General features: G+C 42.5%; 1 protein-coding gene across 5 annotated transcripts in view; it reads left to right on the top strand.

The window, feature by feature from the left end:
* Positions 1 to 23049, top strand: part of ZMIZ1 (zinc finger MIZ-type containing 1) — a 339352-nt gene that overhangs the window by 170442 nt on the left and 145861 nt on the right. For 4 of the 5 annotated variants that reach the window (XM_038141495.1, XM_038141494.1, XM_038141490.1 and 1 more), the window contains one exon: positions 12473 to 12582. In XM_038141495.1, the coding sequence (XP_037997423.1) occupies positions 12523 to 12582 (60 nt within the window). In that variant the 5' untranslated portion in view covers positions 12473 to 12522. Of the gene's footprint in view, positions 1 to 10501; positions 10539 to 12472; positions 12583 to 23049 lie in introns of those variants that run through there. The other variant, XM_038141493.1, reaches the window with a different exon arrangement.

Genomic DNA, 23049 nt, shown 5'->3' with positions numbered 1-23049 from the left:
GGCCGAAGCTAGGCATGTTCTGCATCATAAATGAATTAAGCTGCAGAATAAAATCCCTGTTTCTGGGACAAATGTGCTGAGTATCGGTTGTGAGCTTTTCTCCCAGGTTCCGTAACACTCGGGATTTGTTGTTTGATCTTGCAAGAAAGTGTTTACCTGAGTTTGTAATATGAATTCTTTCCTTCGAAGCATTTCATCCCATTCCGTGTGCACATGTAGATTTATGTCTGTATTTGCATGTGTTAGCTCAATCAAAGCCTTATAAATAGCAGATCTGTTGGCTTTCAAAAGGAAGGAGGCTTGTTAAAAAATTCTGTGCTGGTGAGGTGCTCTTCACAGGCCAGTGAGAAAGCTCTTGAGAACTTTGCTGCTAACACCCATCAGAGGCTGTCTTCCCTTAGCTGCGTAACAGCGCTGCAGTTGCTATGCAGTTCATTCGTGAGTCTTGACTCTATGACAGGTGTGATGAATTAAAAGCACTTGTATTACATAACGACGTTTCAAAAAACTTGAATTGCAAGTAATACAAACCAATCTTTTCCAGAGATTTGAACAAGTCCTGAAGGAGAAGCTAAGGCAAGGGGGGGAGCGGAGATGGCAGCTCTGATAGCCTGAAGAGGTGGCAGCAATAGACTAACTTAGGTCCTTAGCAGTACTTGAGAGACTTGAATAAATTAGAGTCATCCCAGGAAACAGGTATCTAAATGGGTTTTAAACCATTTCAGAGAATGAATCTGTATTCCTAATGTCAGATGGAAGTAGAATAGGGCAATCTATTAACATACTGAGCTTGTGACAGACAGGGAAGGAAGGACTTAGTCGTTAGGACACTGTCTGGGGCTTAATGAAAGGTTCAAAATTGCCTGTGTTGACACCTTGGACGAAACACCTGGAGAGCATGCCACTGAGCTCCTCCAATGTACCTCTGCTGTAGAAGAGACCAGGGTAACAAAACTAGCAGAGAGCAAGTTTGGCTTCCTAAAATAAGGTCAACCTTTGAGCAAAATACCTTTCCACTTACCATTTTTGAAAAGTGTATGATTTTTTTTCCTCAGCAGTGGAAGTCACAGTGTTGCTATATAATGTCATACACATCCCTCTAAATTTTTTCAGGCTTATTGAAGGCAGTAAAAAAAGAAATTTATGTGGAAACCGCGTCCCTTCTCATGGAAAGTAAAATGGGAGGAAGCTTGAAAATAGGCAGTTTGTCCAATGGATTTATAACACTTGCAGGTGGTAGCATGTCATTCTGTGGAACCAAGATCCACTGACTTTTGACTGTTTTCATGGGATATTTTCAGGGACTGAATTGACCTTACAGTCAATTACTGATCTTACAGTACCATTATGGGTTTCCATTTATTTGTTTCTTTCTTTTATTTTTAACGAGTATATGATTGAATTCATGTAGGTGCATACATCCCTCCAAATTTCAGATCTAATGCACCTCAGTTACTCTGGGAAAAAAATAATGGTGCCAAAACGTAACCACTCAAGGATCACAAAAATCAAGAGCAAAAGACAAGGAGACGTAGGATAGGGTTTTACTCTCTGAAAGGTTTGTATTGTCACAATAGCATGTCTCTCCTTGAGTTCATCAGAACCTTTTCAAAGGGGATACTTGTTTCCTTTTCAGGGGAGCCAAGTGTTGTTTCGAAGTGTTGTTTTGCTGACTCCTGCCTACTGAAGGCTTTGCAGTGTGGCTGCTCTGCCAGCTTTGTATGTGTGTCACCAGCACATCACGTTTGATCACAATGAAAGTCACTCCAGAGTATGTCTAATCAGGCAGGGCTTCAGAAAAACTGGAAGGCTCTAAAGCTGACCTCTGGAGTCTGTAGTATTGCTGTAGGGAGCAAAGAAGAAAAGTGTGCAGCTTTTTGAGGTCTGTTCCACTGTGTTATAATAACCATTTAAACAAAACAAAACAACAACAACAACAACAACAAAAAAAAAAAAAAAAAAAAAAAAAAAGAAAGGAAGAATATGAGTAGAAGAAAATACCATCTGGACTTTAACTGTTTTTATCCAGCTGTCTCTTGGACATACAGTCAAAGTCTATCAAGTCAATTCTGTATTTGGAAGTCTGGCTGAATCTTAGAAAATTTGTCTTGAAATTGCAGGAAGGGTAACATCAGATGTTTATCCGTAACTTCGAGTAATACATTTATTAATGATTTTACACTGTCACTTCACTGTTCCTATTAAACTAGCATGTGGTAACCCTAGCCTGAATTGTGATTCGTGTTAGGCACTGTGTGTGTTTGGTGGAGATGGCATCTACCCAGAGCAGCCCTGGCTGTAATTGGAAAGCCAGAGAAGCTGAAGAAGTGAAGCCTTTGGTGGTGGAGAAGAGCTGAGGTCTCTGTTCACAGGGCTGGCTTTGTCCTGCAGTTATGGGAAAGAGCTTCTGGGCATATACTTTGTAGTAATGATAGTGGTAGAAAAAATGCAAGGCAGTCTAAGTGTCTTAATTTACAGACCACACTATAAATAATTCATTAGCAATAGTGTTCCTGTTTACATTGTCTGTAATAAAAATGGGAAGTCTGCCTGCTTCAGTTGGAGACAGCTGTCGCTCATAAGTTGTCAGGCTCGCTCCTGGCCTGTTCCAGTCAAAACAGCAGTGGGCAGGATGGGAACTGTGCTCTCCTCTTCTTAACAGTAGATACCACATTGGTTCCTAGTCTTTGCAGTTGAGGTAGCTTTTGTTCTGGCCATGTTTGGTATTTGCATAGTTGCTGCTTTCAAATACTTGAGAGGATTTTCAAAAAGCTGCTGGAGATCTGTGTTGTGCTCTGCCAAATGCCATTTCAGCTTTGGTTGTGCTATCACCTGAGGGTGAGAGACCTAGTGAAGGTACAACCAACAGAGATCTGTTAGAAGATCTGTGCTCTCAGAAGAAATTCTACTGAAATCTGTTCCTGATTATCCCAAGAGGTATCATAGTGAACTGAGCACGTAACAGATCTTTAACCATGGAATTCATAAACCTTTGAAAACTAAATTGTTAAGATTCTTGATAAAAAGAAACTTACCTCATGGTAAGTGTAAAGCTCTCTTTATTTGCCTCTAAAGCAAGTGTGGGACACTGGTAATTATTAGCGGCCAGTTTCTTGATAAAAGCTTCCTCTCCATTGATCAGATGGTGAGAAAACCAAATGGGGCAGAGGATCGTGGATGTTTTCAGTTAAAATCTTTATTGAAGGCAGCAGGCTTTGTTGTGTAAAGCTCCTGCAGTATTTTGTAATCTAGGTGTCTGGAAGAATTTCTACCTTACTGTAATTCTGGGCACTTGGAAAGCACAAATAGCAATGACTACACTACAGATAGGCAAGTAGCAGGGATGTGTGCAGATTTGACTTTATTGGAATTAAAGGCGTTGCAGTTGGAGCTAGTTTTAAAATATGTTGTTTTCAAAATCAATTCTAGGGTGTCCAAAGTATTTCTGGGCTTTGTGATGAAGTTTCAGTAGCAATGCATCTGTCCCTTTGGGTGTGTTTCAGGTGCTTAAATACTAGCTGTTGAGACTAACATAAACAGCAGTCAGATTTCAAGTCTTCCAGTATATTGTGTTCACACAATGTTTGATTATGTATGTACAGAAGAGTTTACCATGAGGGATACACAGTCATTTGATTTGCTTGTCCAATCCTGACTCATTGTACCGAGATTCTCAGTACAGTTTCTTAAAATTTAGGATTTGGCGACTTGAAACACTGAACATTTATCCAATTGTATTCACAATTCAGTAAAACCAAATCCTTTGGTTTTTAATGTATATTCTTAAGTTCCAGAAGTATTCATATAGATGGCTATCCAGTCAGCTGCCTTACAATGAAGATGATAAAATAGATTTTAGACATTACCAAAACTGTCATTTTGTTTTGTCTAGATGCCAAATATTTCAAGTTACTTAAAAGAAAGTAATCCTCTAGCAGTAAATTGTCATAACTCAAAGCAAGTGGAGAGTTTGTGAGAAGTCCCATTTGGATAGCACCTAAAAGCAGTGCAGGCAATGCAATTTGGCTGCCAGCAACTGCTCTGTTTCTCCAGTTATAAGAGTTCACAGCCATCCAACATCTACTTTACTTTTTCAGGTATATTTAGTTTTTACAGATTTTGCCGGTCCTCCTGAAATTTATATTGCTTCTATTCTGGGGAGCTTGGTAAATACTTAAATTTCATCAGAACAGGCCAGAATAATGTCTCATGTCAAAATTGTTGGAGCATGTGTCTCAAAGAAGTTACTCAGTTGCTCTGTTCTCCAGAGACTTTGCTGATTGAGCTAATGTTTTTTCTCCACTCCTTCCCTCTCCCTGAGTGGTCTTCTGCAAAGCAGTGATGCTTTCCTTGGTGGCTTATAAGAAATCATTGGTTTTAGGAAGACTTCCTTATCTCATAAAATGAAAGAAAAGATAAATAGATCTTAATTTATAGACAATAAGGAGAAATGACCATCTACTTTGACTATTTGTCTTCTTTATGTTGCTAAACTTAGTGGGGGGAAAAAAGGAGTCCAAATCTATCCTCATTCCTTTACTTGGTGCAATATAGTTTGGGGATAGGGGATTGTTATATTCTTTGTGTTGGCACTCAGTAATGAGGAATAGAAGTTGTGATGGTGCAGTATCATGAGAAGAAATCAGCAATTTCCTTCAAATGCTACAGTTCAACTTCCAAAACATGCCTGGTTTCATCTGATAAGTAACAGGGCCTTCAGTGTCAGAATGCAAATCCTTCTCACTTCTATTCACAGTGGGCTTGAGATAGTTCTTGCTAGGAGCATTTCTTTGGGTTGACCCAAGAGATTTTGACCCCTCTTTGTTATATAGCAGGCTATCTGCTACAAGAGAGTTGTTATCAAGAGCACAGCAAACACAGAGTAACATCTTCAATTTTTGACAGGTAATTGTTAAAAATATTTGCTGCTAATGCCATCTCTCCTCTATCCTTTTCTCCTCCTTCTGAGACTGTCTTTGACAGTTTGGTTAGGTCATTACTGTTTCCTCTAGACCTTTAGAAAATGCTTATATTAAGTTGTCTTGTGTAGCTCATCTCTCAGGTTTTAAGCAAATAACTTAGGTGCTTGTGTCCAAACCAGCTGGTTTTCCTTAGGAGCTGATAAATGTCTAGCAAAAGCAGGAAAAAGTTTCCAATTCATAGATGTTCTTTGTTGCAGCTCTATAGACTGGCCCCCAGAAGGTGTGTAAAGCTAGGTGATGTTAGCTGTACTACATGCCTGTTTGCAGGATTTGGTAGGCAGACACAAAGAATTCTCAGCAAATACTTTGCATCTTACCACAGAACCTCTGAAAGAAGCAAGCTTTCATTAGGTAAATAAGCATTGCATGCCAGGATTGCAAACCTTGTTCTGTTCTTATGCTCACCTGACTTCTGCAATCCTCCCGCTGGGCCCAGAAGGTGGGAAGAGGTGCTTGATGCTGCTTCAGTTTAGAGACTGGTAATTTATCAGGGAGAGATTTTCTACGTCTTTGTTGTGTGAGTGATCAGGGACACTGGTTATGAAATCATTTGAGCACAACCCAGCAAGCTTTTAGGGATGGCTCATTTGCTTGTAGCTGTCCCAATGAGGATTAGTATTTCTTACCTGCAAGCTACAGTACATATAGTAAACCTCTGGATCAGTGGGTTCTGCTGTGAACTGTCAATGTTTGTTCTAGCAGATCTGTCTATATTGGTGTGTGCAAAGCCTCTGAGAGCACTATAGCAGGGCTCTCAGCCCTGGCTCCCCAGTAGCACACTTCTACACACTTTTGCCTTTAATTTTATGTTATTATCTCTTGCTGTTTTAAACTGCAGTGTCCTTTTACCTCCTTGCTCTCCCTAAAGATAACAAGCTGACAGAGCTGATGACACTAGGAGCTGGATGGAATGCAGGGAAACCAACCTTATAATACCAGCTTGCAGCAGGGCAATTACCTGTGATCTGCAGATGCTGCTCTCGGTCTAAGGAAACCACTCATTTCAGCCAGCAGGCTGGAGGTGAGGGCTGCCGGTGCAAAAGGCAGTTCATGTGCTTAATGGTTAGTGCTGGCTGGTGACCAACTTGTCCAGGCTCAAGGGAGCTCTCTCCTTAGCTCTTATACAGTGTGTGAGTTTTCTTATATTTATTTCTATGCCTAGACTTTAAGTAGAGGTCATATCCCAGTGCTGTGTGTGTGCTTCCAGCTAGCCTGACCACCTTTGCTTTTGTAATCAGGGTGCAGATGTGCTTCATGATTGAACAACTTGTGCGCACCGCCGCTTCTCCTCCCAGAGGAGTCCAGCAGGCTTGCTTATGCAAGCTGTCATGCTGTCTTTTTTTCAAAAGCATGTGTGGGTTTGCTTTTGTGTGTATCCGGCTGGCTGTTGGTGCCTGCGTATAATAGGCTCTGTGTATAAAAACGTTCCCAAGCACACGGCTGCGGAAACAGCTTCCTTAAACCCGACAAAATTGCCAGCCCTTGCAGCTCAAGCCACCATAAATTACAAAAACCTGCTCCCACCTCCCCGAAGCTGTGCCTGCCGGGCGCTGTGTGCGCATACACACTCGCTTTCCTTCTCTCGCAGTCAAAGATGATAGAAAGTCTTCTGGGGATTACTGCACATTTGTAGAGCAACAATGGAAAGCAGCACAGCACAAATATCTATTCTCCTCACCCAGCATAACAAACGCTGCTTTGTCTCACATCTGGCCCCTTTTAATAGCTCAAAGCCAACAGCAGTAGCTATTTAACAGCTTATCGTAAATAAAGCTTTATTAAAACAACTTCCGTTTTCAAGCGTTTAATGATGAAAACAGCCTTTCGCCTGACATTTTACACTTTTTGTACCATATCTGGTAGAAGAAATAAATTAGTTGTCATGGATAGACATTAAACTTTTTCCAGCAGCTGATCTTTGAAAGCATCTTTGAAAATTCTCGTACTGAAAAGCGGGCTTGGAGCCCTTTCAGTGCCGTGCGAGCCATGTGCCCGAGTGCAGACGTGCCGAGCTGCATTGTGCCCGCGCTGTGCGGGCTGCCGGGGCTGCGCCTCGGGGCTGGGCTGTGCCGCGGGCGGGCACCGGCTGGGGCTGGGGCGGAGAATCCATGCAATTACACGCAATTAGCAGCGTTAACCTGGCTGTACACGCGGAGGTGCGTTCTGATAGTACGAGAAACAACTTCTTACAATATGTTTAATGGCAAGGGAAATGTCAAGTGGAACTAGATGGTTTTTGTCTCCGGACCGACAAATTTTACCACCAGGATAGGGCGCCGAGAGAAATTACGTTTCTTAAATCCCTCACTGGAGGTGACAGACTCCCGGGAGCTGCTGCGCTGGTTCGGACCGGGCTCCTCGGGGGTCCGTGCTTCAGGCGATGGAACGCGGCTGTACGCCCTCGTGGCCTCCGCAGGACCGCCGTCCCGGTCCCCCCAGGCCTGTCCTGCTCCCCCCCGGGCTGTCCCGGTCCTCCTGCTCCCCCCCGGGCTGTCCCGATCCCCCTGATCCCCCCAGGGCTGTCCCGGTCCCCCCAGGGCTGTCCCGGTCCCCCCCGGGCTGTCCCGATCCCCCAGGTCCCCCCCGGCTGTCCCGGTCCCCCCAGGTCCCCCCCGGGCTGTCCCGATCCCCCTGGTCCCCCCCGGGCTGTCCCGATCCCTCGTGGTCCCCCCCGACTGTCCCGGTCCCCCCAAGGTCCCCGCGGCGGGCGGTGGCGCGGCCCGGCGGCGCCCCCTGGCGGGTGGTGGCGGCAGCTGCCCTCGCCCGGCCCCGGCCCCGCTCCGCCGCAGCCGCTCCCGCCCTCGCTCCCGCCTGGCTTGTTGCTTCATCAAAGTCACTTCGCAGATACAGATTGCCTGCCCTCTCGTAGGACCCTCAGCATGCCGGAGACTTGAAGGAAATTATTAGTTTTTAGCTGATTGAATAAACAGCATTAACCAACTTGTGTGCTGTGGCAGCAGGGGGCAGGGATGTTTAGAGCTGCTATGCTGAATCCCTGCTTAAAGAAAGGATCTTCATTTTCCCTTCTTACCTACTGTTAAAATTTCTTAACCGATAAAGGTATTTCTTGTGTCTTTCAATTTATGGCCTTCTTGCCTTGAGTGGTCCGAAGTGCCTCCAAATGAGATCTTGTGTGGTGCAGGCACCGCAGGGTGGCCGGTCCCCTGCGGCATTGGAGACCTGGCGTAAGGCTGTGCTGCTGGCCCGGAGCGCCGCTCGCAGCAGCCTCCCCTGCCGCCTGGGAAGGGCTGCCTTTCCTGCTCTGCCCTCAGAATGGATTTCTGGTGGCAAGATGCTTTGCTAAAAGCTTGGCTTCTGGAGGAATGGCGCCCCGTTGCTGCGGCAGGGGGGTGGGTGGCAGTGCTTGGGGCTGGGCAGCAGCTGATGTTTCTGGAGAGCTCCGGCCCAGCTCCATCTCTGCCCAGCAGTGAGGGAAGGAAGCCTGTGGAATCAAGAGCAAAAAGCACCGCGTGAAGTCTCTCTAAACTCAGGGAGAAGGCTGGCTCTGTTCCACTGGTGTTTCAGGTCTCCCTTGGCCGCAGGGCAGCAGATTTCCCTGGTCCATTGGTCCCACGGGGGCAGAGTTCTCACTGTGCATGGCAGTTCTGGCCATGGGGAGAGCTCAGCCCAGAGCAGACCTGAATCCATGCTGGCTTTCAAAACGCTGAATGGTTTTAGACATGTTTGAAGCAGTGGTGAAATGTTTGGCTTAATTTTTTCCCCCCTTTTCTCGGAGGCTGTTGAGGCTGCCTTAGGAATTGGTGGGGACCAGGTTTTACTAAATTGTTTTCTTAATTGTGTTGCTTGGAAGTTCAGTTTCTGATACAATAATTGCAGTCTCCTTACCTGAACTGTCACCCAACACAGAGTGTAGTAGAATCTCGTGAAATTCTCTTTCGTAGAGCCAGTGAAAAATTTCATTTGTTTTTCAGTGTGAAAGAGGGCTTTGTAGTAATGGTTTGAAAGATTCAGTATGTTTAGGGTTAAAAAAAAAGGCTAACAGGTCGATACATCTGTTCCTTTAAAAAAACACATTCTCCGTTTTTGAGACATCATAAATATGTAGATGAGGCCTCTTTAATTACTGCCTAGGGCTATAAACTCTCAATGCTAGAGGGAGGGGAAAATGAAGAATAATTCACCTTCTTTTTTTTTTTTTTTTTTTTTTTTTTTTTTTTTTTTTTTTTTTTTAGGGAGGGATACTGGGTCTTTGCCTCAGAAAAGAAAGAAGAATGGGGCTTTTTATTGTTGAATTTCCAGAAGGTGCTGGGAACACTTTTGTTTGTTTGTTTGTTTATCCTTTTGCATGTGGTTAGCATGTAAAGCAGTAGTGTTCAACCTTTCTGGCCAATGTGTGCACCAAACAGAGGGGATTTGTTACAAAGCACCAGGAAAAATTCCCTTCTCTATCCTCCTCTGCCAGTACCCTTAATCCTGATCAGCAACATCCCCTGCTGTCTCTTGAGCTGCTCGCAGGCCTGGATCTCAGCGTGCTGTCTAATGCAGGGACACCGCAGGCCAGCCAGGGACCCTGCAAAGTCGTTTTCACTTGTGACCTGATAAGTGCACAGCACTTAACCGAATAGAAGTCTGTTCTTATTCAGCCCTGACGGCCTTTCTGTATCTTAAGTACTGTTATTTTCGACTAAGGTGATCTTGCTGCTACTTTTAAAATAGGATGAGATCGACAGAAAGGGTATTTTTTTAAATTTCAGGACGTGGATGTGCACGTGGGGAACAAGGCCAGAGTACAGCAATACCCATGTAGTAGGTATAGCTACTGGAAATTTAATTCTGCTGTTATTTTTCTTCCAGCCAAAATGGTCTGGTGTCAAAATGCTTATTCTGCTGTGGTGAAATTTCTGATCTCTATGATAATTTTCACTTTCCATGTTTAATCTTTTAATTCTTGCTGAGGTCCATGAAAGAGTAATTTCCAGATAATAATGGTTTCCCACTAATAAGCTCTGCGTTTTTTATAGCAGAAATTACTTAGAGCCAGTATGCTCACTGAAAAAAAATTACTCTATTTGATGCTCTTATGATGTGTCTGAGAAAAAGATAAAGATGAGTCTTGCGGCAGCGAGGCAGGGCATTTCGAATACAAAGCGTTGTGTCATTGTGTGTCGCGGGGCTTCACGTGTACAATTTTGGCTGTTTGGTTCATGCAACAAATGTTTAGTGGGCAGGGGAGTTAGGGGGCTGAGGGCCTTCTCTTGACCAGGAGAGAATAAATGAGATTGGGCTGTGAGAGTAGCAAACTGTCGGCAGTAAGGGCTGGTGGGTGATCCTCCATCCATGAGAGGGAGCCTGGCAGGGCAGAGACTCAGCCATAGAGCTAATGACGTGAGAACAACTGGAATTGAGCATGGAAGTGAAAATTCTTCCAGCCCACTAGGGGAAGGGTGAGAGTTAGAGAGTGCTTTTCTATGAGAGCCACTGGGTTGTAAAACCAGAACTATTTTGGAGACTGAAATCGATCCGTTTGTTACAGAATTTGTGTGCCCTGCCTCTGTAGGAGAGGAGGGGATTGCACTCCCAGTCCTTCTCAGTTAGGTGAGTTACTTTTGTGTATTCTGCCGTTCTGCTGTTCTAGACAGGCTTTGAGAAGCATGTGGGAGAAATGGAAATTTGGACAAGCACTATAGTAAGCTGTGGCTCAGGTAGCTGATAGCATGATAGCAACCTTTGATTTTGTTTATGGTTAACTCTGAGGCAGCAAACTGGAGTGGCATTACATGAGTATACATTAAATTGTGTAATTCAAAAATGTCATGACTTTCTTAAAAAAAAAAGGTGCCTCAGTTTGCAGGTCTTCAAATTTTTCAACAGATGTGTGTGTGCTATATGTATTTGTTTTCAGTGTGCCCTTCTCCATCTATGCTGATGTTCAATTAAAATGCAGATAATGTGTCCTAGCTTGTAAGATGGATCACTGGTTGGTGAAGTACTGTCATGTCTAGGCTAGCTTATCTCTTGATAAATACCTCTGCTGTCCACTGAGAGATTAAACTTCATGACTACTGAGGTCTGTTTGGGGGTCCTACAGGAAGATAAGACTGTGTAACTGGCTTTTAATAAAATACATCAATTTACATTTGCTAGAGGACCTTTGGATGGCACTTGCTATTGAGAAGGCAGTGGCATATTCAGAAGATAATACTTGCACGTGAAACTGGCTCTTCTCTTTCATAAGTATAGTCATTTATTGACAGGAATGCTTTATTGAGCCCTCTTGTGTCTAGAGCTTGAGCTGGAGCTTGAGCTGCTGTTCTAAGACCTCATTTAGTTGTCTAGCAGACAAGATTTCTTCCCCTGAGTCTAATCCAGCAGTAGCCACGAAAGAATATTATCAGCTAGGTACAGAAATCTCCGGTGGTTTGGGTGTGTGGGATGCCTGCAGATCTGTGGTCTGTCTCATTGTGAGAGCTGTGTAATCAAGGTTCCCACCACAGGGAACACTCTTCCCCTCAGTGGGGTTGAGTATGGACAGTGTTGGAATTGTTTAACCGAAGAGATGCTGAGTTGTGCACCAGAAGTGGTGAACAGCCAGCTTCTCTAACCAGACAATTATCTGAAAAATTTGCTCTCTCTTATGTGTGTGGAGGGAGTGGGAAGCAGTTTTGTCATGAACAGTGCTCCAAATAACAAACCAATCAGTGCCACTGAAGAGCTTCGTGATGGAGAGCTTTCTGTGCAAGACTGGGACCTTGCTTGTACTATAAAGTTTGGTGTAAATAGGGCATTTGGGTATATAATTCTGTGCCCACTCATTGTTCCTGAACTCCAAACACTACTCTGAGCCTTAATTTTTATTTTTAGGGTTTGTTTGGTTTTTTTTTTTTAAGTTACAGGAAGGTTTAATTTGCCTCAAATCACACTGTTTGTTAAGAGATGGACCTAAAGACTGCAGGCCGTGTTTTTCCAGCGGTAACAAGTAGTTTGTTCAGCTATAGATACCTGAATGAACACAATTTCTCTAGAAGGCAGGAACTGCACAGCCCTTTGCTCTGAAGATTAGGCCTATTCCATATACTTATTCTAGGTTGTACGTCTGGACATTTGTCATTCTTAAAGTCTGGGCCGAGTTGTGGATCCCAGTCCTTCCTGCCCTGTCATCTTGGCCATTTCAAGGGCTCATGAAATAGATTTGCTAGGAGGAAGAGAGTCCAAAAGGTACCTGTTGCTTTTATTTTCAATCCAGAAATGCAAATGCTTCAGGACACACATTTTGTGCTATTTTTGGCCATGTAATGCTCTGCTGTATCTGATTAATTTAATATTTATGGGAGGTATTTTCTCTTAGAGGAAGATTAGGAAGAATCCCCATGCCCTTGTCCTTGCAAAAGCCAGGCTGTCATTGTTATTATTATTATTTTATCTCACAGTGTGCTTGGGGGTTTCTTGCAAGCAGCTCTGTTCAATTGTTCATGTGGTAGAAGCGTTTGGACCACATTCAGTGATCTTAATTGTCCTTTTTTGTCTTGCAGATCGAGGGATTTTAATGGCTTTCAGGTAGAAGAAAGTGGAGACAATCAAAATGAATTCTATGGACAGGCACATACAGCAGACCAATGACCGGCTGCAGTGCATAAAACAGGTGAGTGAAGGTGGAGGTCATTGCTGCTAAATGAGGGTTGGGGGTTGTGTAGCAGGTGTTGCATATTGTAGTTACCTTAGTAGTTGCTTAATGACTGTCCTTGCCCTTGAGAGGGAAGGAACGAGATACACTAATTTCATTGAAGAGAGTATCTGCCATGAGAGCTGGTGTATTAACCTCAGAAGCCAAACTTTCCCATACACCTTTCTAAGAACTCTTTAGCCTGGAGACTCAACAAATCTGTCTCAGCTGGAAGCAGAGTGGTGCTCATCCTGCCAGCTCAGCCCCGCAGGGTCACAGCGGGCAGCTGTCATTCTCGTGCTCTGAGCACAGTAATCCACAATTCCAGTGGGCCAGTTTTGATTTTAATCCAGTAGCTGACCTGAGACCTGCGCTGCCTGGAGACTCAGAACTTGGATGGTTGGCATGCCTCCAAGTGCTCAGAGTGCTGCTTAATCAGTTTGCATGGAGATTGTAAAAACTTCTGATTGCGAGGTAAAATTTTCAGAAGCATCTGTTTGTGAAGATGAAGGGCTCTTCACATGCCACTGCCTTTCAGTGAATTATGTCTCATTTACAGATTTCCCCACTGTAACTGTGCTTGCAAATGCTTTTATAACTGAGCAGTGGCAAGGAGACAGAGACTGTCTTTCCCTGTTTTACCCTTCTCAGTGAACTTTGCTCTCTAGGGTTGCAGGCAGTGTGTATTCTCCCCTCATGTATGTTCTTATTTACATGCAACAATCCTAACAGAATTTTCATAGCAATGGTCCTTTTAGAGGAGGTGAGCAAGAGAATGGTTTTTCATGTTGATATTTCCTGTGTTTATCTCAAAATCAATGCATGCATGCAGCAAACAGGTGCACAAAAATGCAAGGTGCACACAGATTTTTCAAGATCCCATCTGGATCCAGGAGATGAGCTCCAAAGTTCATCTCTTTCGACAGGTTGAAGTTTTCTGAATTACACTGGAAAAACAGAAACCTGTTACTCTGTGAAATAATGTTCCCAAATAATTTTTCACTGTTGTCTGGGCAGTTTTGTTTGTCAGATCGGGTCACAGCAGAGTCCTGCTGCTTTAGTTTTTTATTTAGCTAAGTTAAAAACCTGCTGGCCGACTTGTGCCCGAGGACATATGCGTGTTGCTTCTTGAGGCAGCACAGCATTTCTCTGTTCATAGATTTGTGTTGTAGACACAAGCACCCTAAATCAAAGGAACTGATAAAAGATAAAGGTGGGGGTGGCACTGGATGAGTAGGTCTGGATTTTAAAATTTATTTCTTTAATGACAACTTCCTCAGGAGAAGCAGCCAAGGGGAAGTGCTGATCTCTCTGTGGTGGGCAGCAGTAGGACACAGGAAAATGCAGTGGCACTGTGTCAGGGGAAGTTCAGCCTGGACATAAGGAAGTGGCTCTTCACTGAGAGGATGGTCAGTCCCTGGAACAGGCTACCTGTGGAAGTGGTCACAACACCAAGCCTGTCAGAGTTCAAGGAATATCCAGATGATGCCCTTAGTCACATGATTTAATTTTAGGTAGTCCTCTAAGGAGCAGGAAGTTGGACTTATTATTACTTAGAGGTCCCTTCCAACTCAATATATTCTTTGATTCTATAAGAATGTGTTTATGTCTTCTCTTAGTTTCATCAATTACATTATTATAGCTTTGCCTGGATATTAGTGGAAGTTTATATTTTCTAGAATGTGTTGTAATACAAGAATATGTGTGTTTTTGCAAGTCTGGTATGCTTTGGGTGATACAGAAAAAGATTACAGCTCACACCTAAACCAGATGATTTTTCTCTCCATATTTCCTTTATAAGAGAGGGTTTCAGAATGAATCAAACAAAGCTAGTTCATAGGTCAAGGAGCAGAAATAGGAATCTTTTCCTGTGGAATTGCTGGTCATAATCCATCCTCGCTCTGTGGTGTCTCTCTTTCATCACTCTGCAGTGAAAGTTAATGCATCTAATGGCCCTTCAGAGGCCTGAGGAAAATATGAATTTGAGGATTTTATCCCAGTTTCTTATGAACAACTATCTGGTTCAGAAAAAACATGCCCTTGACTGGTACAAATTGGTGTCCTTTTTGGCCATCCTAGCCCATAGGATGAAGAATGAAGGTTAAATTGCAGAACAATTTAACCTTCTAGCTGTAAGAACAGACCTTTACATCAAGTGGAGACAAATGGAAGATGCTGCTCAGCTCCTTTTTCTAGAGCTGTCGGTTTCTGTACATAATTTATATTATTTTAATTAGATAAGAGAATATCAAATTACACTTCTTAAAGTTTTAAAGAGATAATTTTGCCTATGTAATGGGTACTCTGTCAGTTAAACCACTAACTTCATTTATACATAGTGCTGTTTTGCATATGCTGCTTGGATATTTCTTCAGTGATGAAGGCCAGGAGGAAGGGGGGAGGTCAGGCTGCCTATAATTTGAGTAGCTCTCTCTGTTTTCTTTGATCCTGGAAGAAAGCTTGGGGTTTTCTGGTAGACCAGGAGCATGCTTGTGTCAGAGTTCAAAGGATGCCTGAAAAGGAGCTATCCTGCTTGGGAATGCTTGTGGATTCATGATTCCCCCATTCTGTTTATGTCCAAAAAAAAAAGAAGAGAAGGAGAAAACTCTTGTTTTCAACTCATGACAAATTGTAGTTAATTAAGACGGTGGCTGAACACCAAAAATATGTTTCAGAAAGCTTTTTTTTTTTTTGGTGCGAGTGGCACAAGTTGTAGTTTTGTTGAAGAGTAATGACTGGGTTTTGTTTTTTTTTTTAAATAATTTGTTTTGTTGAAGAAAGTAGCATCAAAGCTGCTGCATCAATTTGCTTTTTCATAGTTCCAGAATCTTGTGCTGTTATCTTTGCTGTACTGGAGAGAGAGACAGAAACTAACTGCCTTTTTGGAAGACACTCAACTCTCTGTCACAGGGTCATAAATTTCCAGCTTGAGGACATTTACTTTGTTCTTTGAGACAGGCCATTAGCTGGCTAATACTAGAAAGAGTAATTTCCAGTTCACCCATTGAGAGCTGGGCCGCACACTGCTCTGTGCGTGTTGAGTTTGGGAGCAAAGCACTACCTTGCATGGCCACGTAAATGTACCTTCACCCATTCTGGGGATTAACTGCAGGGTCGGACAGGAATGCGTCTGCCTTTTCTTCTGGTCTCGTCTCTTATCCCCTTTTCCCAGACTGTGAACAAACAGTGCTGCTGTTCCCCTGAGCACTCATGTTCTTTTGGGGTGGTTAACATAGCAGTGGTGTGGAAGGTGCACTGCAGCAGGGGGAGGAAAGCCACCCTTCCTTGGCGCCCAGCATCTGCAAGTTTTATAACCGTGCTGGCAGCCAGTGGCTCCTGCAGCCAGACTGAGAGCTGTCTGCCGCCCTCCTTGCCCCTCACTCCAGCCCCTGAAAATGCTATAAATGGTAATCCATGTGCCTCTTTAACTAGATCAGGTTTCAGCACAGGGTCAGGACAGGCTTCTTTCTTCCCAGCTCTGTGACTTGTGAGACACTCACAATATCCTTGCTGACTTCTGTTCCAGGATCAAGGTTGTGTTTTACCTTCATCTTTTTTAGTGCTTTAAAGCTACAAACCCAAAACTTGTATATGATCAGCTAGTTAGGAAATGAAGTGTGTGTTAAGAAGTGTTTCAGAATAGATGAAAGGGCAAACTGAAGAGGTGGCTGTGTATTTATGCTTAAAAAAACCCCAGACTTCTGTGGAAGGCTGGAACAGCTTGTGTGGTCTCTTTGTAGCTGATTCCCTTAGTATTTGTAAGTGTGTGTGCTTTAAAATCAAACATAGCTTTTTTGATGTACAGTGGAAAAAGCCAAAGTAACAAGCTTTCCTTAACACGTGCAATTAGTTAGTCATGACACAGGAGGCTCTTCAGGGTACACTGGAGGAAGCTGGATGTTCAGGGCACAGGCTTTTTTTTCTTTACATCTTTGTCCATACAAACAAAACCACAAAATTACTTTTGTGCGGAGCAAAGGTCTGATGGCCCCTGAGAATTCCCTGCCATATTTGAGGCTGCAGTAATAATCTGTTTATCTGATGAGGGCTCATGGCTCAGGTGGCTCTGGCACAATGTCCATGAGGCTGTGGGGCAGCAGGAGCTGGTTCAGGCGGGCACGGAGCTGAATTTGAGAGCTTCCTTGCTGCCTGCTGCCCAGGCACAGCCTACTGAAGGAGCCAGCTTGGCTCCTGCCGCATAGAAAATCCCAGTAAAGAATTGACAGAGTTTCTTAAAGCATTCTTCAGAGCAAGCCAGAGGTGTGGCTTTAACCAGGTGCTGCCCAGTGCATTTGTTAGGTGATAGAAGCAAATGCCAGGGAAAAGCAGTGGGTAGGGTAACATCTCTCTACTCTTACTCTAAGTGGGTCTACTTGAAAAACTTGGAGCTCTTATAAATCTATAGACTTGTACCTTTTGTGTCTCTGTTTGCTGTCAGTCACTTTTGTAAGGTTTCTGTATGTTTCTTCTGAAATTCTTGCAAAGAAGTAGATTAAAAAAACCCCTTTCTATATTGAAATTATGAGGAAGCCGCCCCTATCAGAAAGGGTATGTGATATCTTCCTGCTGTGCTGGGTACACTTGTTAGGCTCTGTACTAAAGCTGTGCTGAAATGTTAGTAACAGGTTAAGGAGAAGTGTGAAAAGGCTCTCTGGTGTCAAAAATATGAGATCATGGTGGGAAGAGAGAAGGCTGGTTCTGCTGCCTGTGTCATGGTACATCAGGGCACGTGGAGCAGTATCATCAAATGGTGCAGCATCACCATGTAATTGGAGACACACATCACACAGCTGATTTCCAGAAACCTATTAGCATTTCTCCCCTCTTTCCTTCCAGAAGCCTTGCTGAATTGCTGCCTAGCAATGCTTTTTAGTGCCTACCCAGCCATTCAGAGAGATATGCTAAAAGTTGTAATTGCTGTGTGTTTGTGTTGATATTTTCTTGCTCAAATTGGAAACAAGCAAACCCATTTCTTTCATCACTCAGCAGCTAGGTTTTTGGTAGCTTGCAATTCAGAGGAAAATAGAAATCTTTGTGTATTTACATAACTGTTTTTAAGTGCTGAAGTGTTTGAACTAATTCTTCTGCTCTTCAGTGTTATTGTTGCAGACTCGTGTAAATGCTAAGCAGTCCTAAACATGTCATTTTTAGTATATTTTGGACTGGTTACCAAGGACTAGTATGAAATTACAGCTGAAAAGATTTTAATAAAAGGAAAAATGCTTTCTTTTTTTTTTTTTTTCATTTGCGTGTGCTTACAAAACTGCCCACAGTAATTTCATGAAAATTTCATTCTTGAAGAACTTTGAAAATTAGAAGTATTCTTATGAAGAGTGTATTTATTTAGAATATACTTTTTTGTATTCTTTATAAGTGTTACAGGGGTTTTAGCAGCTAAATGTGAAATAACAAGGCTAAAGGGGAAAAATACCTTTTCCTTAAAAAGACATTTAATGGGGCTCAAGTGTTACAGTTTATTGGTTGAATGGTCCATCAGTGTTGTGTTAGTAGCTACATTTTTTTGGTATCTATTTTTCTGAGGCCTATAGCCACAAGTTCTTTGTCTGCTTTTGTGCTCAGTCTGTTGGAATATTCCTCTGCTAGACTTAAGTATGTTTAGGAAAAACTGACAGCAGACCAGCTTTCCTGGCTCCTCTAGTCCATTTAGAGACTTGTCAGTCAACATTCCTGCTCATTAGATCCTGCCTCCTGGTAGGGAAGCTGCAAGGGAAAGAGCAAAGAGGCAATTTGCTAGAAGCACTTCTGGTGGGGAGGGGGAAGAGAGCACCTTCTTGTTTGCAGTATTTGGCTGGTTTGTTTATCTGACAGGATTCCAGTGGGTGGAATATAACCCATCATGTGAGGTGGATTGGTAAAATTGTGATAGCTTCACTTTGCCCATTCCCAGTTCTGCTGCTTTACTGCAGCACCTGTCCTTGAGGGCTGGGGTGTTATTACTCTTAATATTAGTTGTGATAGTATCCTTAGTATTTCCATTTCAAAAAGGAAAGTACACATTTTAAACTCAGGCAGAAAAATCCAGTACCCGTAGGATTTAGTAGAAATTAATTCTTTCTTGTGCAGCTCATTTAACTGGCCTGTGGTTTAAAGTTCTTTGGATAAATAAGGATGAATATTTGAAAATTCTAGGAATCAGTAAGTGGAGTCCATGATGTCACCTTGGTGTCAGATGAGCATAGGAAGTCCTTTTTGTCAGCAGCTGGGTCAAGCTCTGCAGTGAAAGTGTGACACAGCTGGTGACATCTCTGACTTCTGTCCTGCCATTTCTGGATCTTCCTTCCAACATATGCCCTTGCTACTTGAGATGCTGCTGTTGTGTGCAACAGCAAATCCACAGAGGTATGGCTTAGAGTTTGCACATAAGTTTTTTACTATTTGTCAAAGCAGGTGTTTTCAAATGAGTTCTAGTGTCAAAAGTACTGTTCATACGAAGAGCCTTCAGCTGTGCAGACCTCTGCCATCATCTCCTGAAGGAAAAGTCTTTTCACTGGTGGTGTTTACTCCTTGCCTCTGTGCAGTAACACATTATACGTGGGCAGGTCACACAGCAGGTGCTGTGGGCAGTTTTGTAATTGCAAAACTGTCTGGGGAAGCATTTTTCCTTTTGATTTGCAAATATCTCAGTAATGCCTTGCTGGCTGGTAGGACCTGTGAGAATAGGTCATGAGAATTTTACATCTTCCACTGTGGTAGCAGTTTGTGTAGTCATCATTTTAAGTAGTCACCTTGAGATTTTATCTCTACATAGATTAAGAGATTAAAATAATAAAGATTAAATCAGTTGATTAAAAGTGCTATAAAAAGCTCAGTAAGTAAGTAAATTACTCAAATGAGTAAAAAAAATTAATTGCAAAACAAAGTGTTTTCAGTAAATGTGCTGCTGTTCAACAGGATATACTGAAGATTAGTAGATATTTTTCAAAATCAGTGAATTTATTCTTGTGAAATTTAGAAAAATAATAAATGTATCTATTTAAATTACATTTTTAAAGTTGATTCAGTACCTATATCAGAGGAGTTGGTGCTGATTTTTTTCCCCTTGCCATCAACTCACTTCATACTTTTACGTGGTGTTCCTTCTTTTGAAAGAAGGCACTATTGACAATAATTTTCCAGTAACGGGATGATGTAATATTTCTTTAATGTCCTTGAAACACCTTGCTAAGGTAAGAACTGCGTGAAAGAAAACCACTGACCCAAACTTTTCATGAGGTGATATGTACCTAAAACTATGAAATGGTTTACAACACAGAAGTATTTATGTAGACACCCCTCTTTGCCTGAGTCCTTCACTTAATCTTCTCCTAAAACACATTATGAAAGTAGATTTTTTTACCTTACAGCAGGGAAGCAAGTCTAGAACAAATAAGCCTATTTTTATCAATAAAATCTATTTCCTATTTATGTAAATATTATTGTAATAATGAAACATTAATAGTGCAGTGGTATTGTAACGGAGTATGGCCACTGCTTGGAGAAATTTAACTCCTTGGTACATTGAGATATTTAGGACTGAAACTACTGACTGAAGATCACAAGGGCATTGGAGAAGAAAGCTCCTGTACCATTGCAATGTCTGTTGGAGTGCTAAGGCTGGAGAAGCCTCAGCATTGTTGCTGGAGTCACACAGAGAGACGTCTTATGCTGGCATGGTGTAATAGGGAGATACGAATGGAAAATGAGTTGTTTCACTTGCCAAGAAGAGCAAGTGAACTGGTTAGGCAAACTGATTTCATAATTCTGTTCAGCTGTAATTGCAAGTCTAAAGATTGGAGCCTTGCATGACTGAGCATGGCCTTGGAGAAAAGCAAACAGCTGTACCTTAGTCTTTTGACTTTTATCCCATAAAATCAGTTTGAGAGTGCTTAAGGAAAAATACTTCTGACCCCTCTGATTTTATGTGGAGTCTTTGTAAACCATACTGTTTCCACTGCTCTCAGCTGACACCATAGCAGTGCAGGTGCTGGGGGTAAGGAAGGTACAAAGCCTGCACCAACAATCAAGAGGTGAACATGAAGGCATACTGCCTTTAGTCTGCCTCATATCCATCTTCAGTCAGATCTGATCACAGCCTTTAGACCCCCAAGTCACAGTTTCCTCCTGAAGAGGGGAGGGTGGGGTGGAACAATAGGCTATGACTAAAGGAGTTTAATTTGCTTCACGTTCCCTTACTTAAGATAAAGTTTTATCAAAGTATATCATAAATACTCTGCAGTTATGTGGATCGAAAGGAAGACAATGTTGCAGTTCTGATGAGCGGAGTTAAGGAATGATTCTTGTTTCAGCTCTTCTGGCTTCTATGGATATATAATTCTTAAGGATCAGATGTTAAATCCATTTCTTACACTTTTGTAAAACTAATGGGCAAGCCAAGGTTGCAGTGTCTTTCCTTTGCTCCAGCACATGCATATAGGTGTGCAGTCATCCTCACAAAACTCATGGTATAGGAGATCAAGGCAGCAGAACAAGGCTGCTCAATTACTAGGCATTCACCTTTTCTGCAATCAGTACTGAATTGTACACACAGTTTTTACTAAAAGTGTATGAGAGAAGCATCAATTAAAATCTGCATTAATATAGTCTTTGTTTGCCTTACAGTTCATAACTGAACAGCTTGGGGTTTTTTCAGTTCAGTGGTGTGCGTATTTTTTATTTGTTCTTTTTCTCATTTGTTCAGCATGTGATCTTGCACAGTATTTTCCTGATGTTAAAACATCCAATAGAGGTGCTGGTGTTCAGTGTTTGTTTTCTTTTGAAAAAGAAGCTGCAATGGACAAAGGGGGCAAAGGAGACTCCGTTTGCTCTGTTTTTCACAAGCAGGAATGGCTAACATGGTCCTAATCTCTCTCTTAGTATATCTAGTGCCTCTCAAAATGTGAGCCTAATAAAATATTTATAAAGCCTCCGATGGAATGAGCCCTGTAAGTGCAAGATAATTCTATTAATTAGGGGTCTCTCAATCTCACAAACACGAAATTGGGAGGGGGGATTGTCTGAATGCAAAGTGCACAGCTTGAGCCTTTTGATTTTTTGCTAAATAAAACAATCTTTGATATTGAAAGGGACTGTAGAGAATTGAACTATCTATACCCATATCCAGATAAACAAAAATCACACTCCCGAAAGACAGTGAAGAGCTCTATACTCCCCTCTATCATCACAAAAAAGACCATTTGTTTTGAATATTGATTGCAGATGAGTTTTTAATATAGTGAGTATGGCTGCTTGTGGATAGGGCAAAGTGTGCACAATCACTGTTGACAGTGAAAAAATAAAGTTAGAGAAACCACCTATTTCAGGTCATGTCATTTTTTATGTTTAAAGTGTGTTCTTGGGTAGTGTTGTCCTGTATTTCTGTACTTGAGCTTCGTGGCAGCCAGTGGTGGATGGGCATCCAAAGTAGAGGCCTTTGCATAGGAGGGGAGACAGGCTTATGGTTGGGCTCCTTCACAGAGCTCGCTCAGGGTTTGGAGTAATAAAGGCTCAATAAATGTGTTAAAGCAAATGGCTCTTGCTGATTTTGCAGGTCTTATGGCACTGAGTGAGCCATCAAATTCAGGTCTGGCAGCAGTGTACCTTGGCACTGAGTAACAGGGAGACTAGCTTTGTCTCCCCATGGTTGTGCTGTGTGAAGGGTGTCTGACCAGGAATCCTATTTACAGTCCTAAGAGAGGTGACTCGTTTTCCTTTGGGAGCTGAACACCCTTTGCCCCACGTGCAGGAGCACAGTAATTCTGCTCCCAGTTGTTTAAGTTGAAGGCCGTGTAATCTCTGTCAGTTCTCTCTGCCCTGATCCCATTCTTCCCTACCCCCCTATTTGCCCCCCTTCAGCTCATAAGTGCATTTTCATTACACATGACTGTAGACATGTCTGGATGAGCATTACAATGGGCAAAAAATAGTCTGAACTGTGTGGCAGAATCTGCCAAAGCACCTGGCCACCAAATCCCATCTCAAGGGTCAGAGTGAGATACACCATACTCTTTTCTAACACCAGAGTTAGAAAAGTACTGTAGGCATAGAATCAGCTCCATCACCACAAGTGAAGCGGGTCAGCTCCTTCACCAAGCATTTCCAATCAGTTTAGCTCCAAAGGAATTACGGTTTCTGCATTTATAGTTTTGAGTATACTTACTTTTATACATATACTTACTTTTGATAGCTGCTTTTACAGTTGTGTTATTAAATTCATAGAATTACAACCATATGAGAATTTTAATTTCCATTGTTGTCAATAAAGGCTTGAAAACCTGCATGTTTGCAGCTGAAAATAGCAAGCAGGTCATGAGAACCTCAGAGTGATACACAGGCATTTCAAATGTATACAAAATTTATGTCATGCAGAGTATCTGGCCTCATCCTTTGGAAGAGGTGGGCTTTGTGCTGGGTTCTATATACCTTGAAATTCTGGACCTGTTGGCAAGT

The sequence above is a fragment of the Motacilla alba genome, chromosome 6, assembly GCF_015832195.1.
Source record: "Motacilla alba alba isolate MOTALB_02 chromosome 6, Motacilla_alba_V1.0_pri, whole genome shotgun sequence".
Lineage (NCBI taxonomy): Eukaryota > Metazoa > Chordata > Aves > Passeriformes > Motacillidae > Motacilla > Motacilla alba.
Note: the sequence above shows the minus strand (reverse complement) of the source record. Positions and strands in the feature narration are given on the sequence as shown.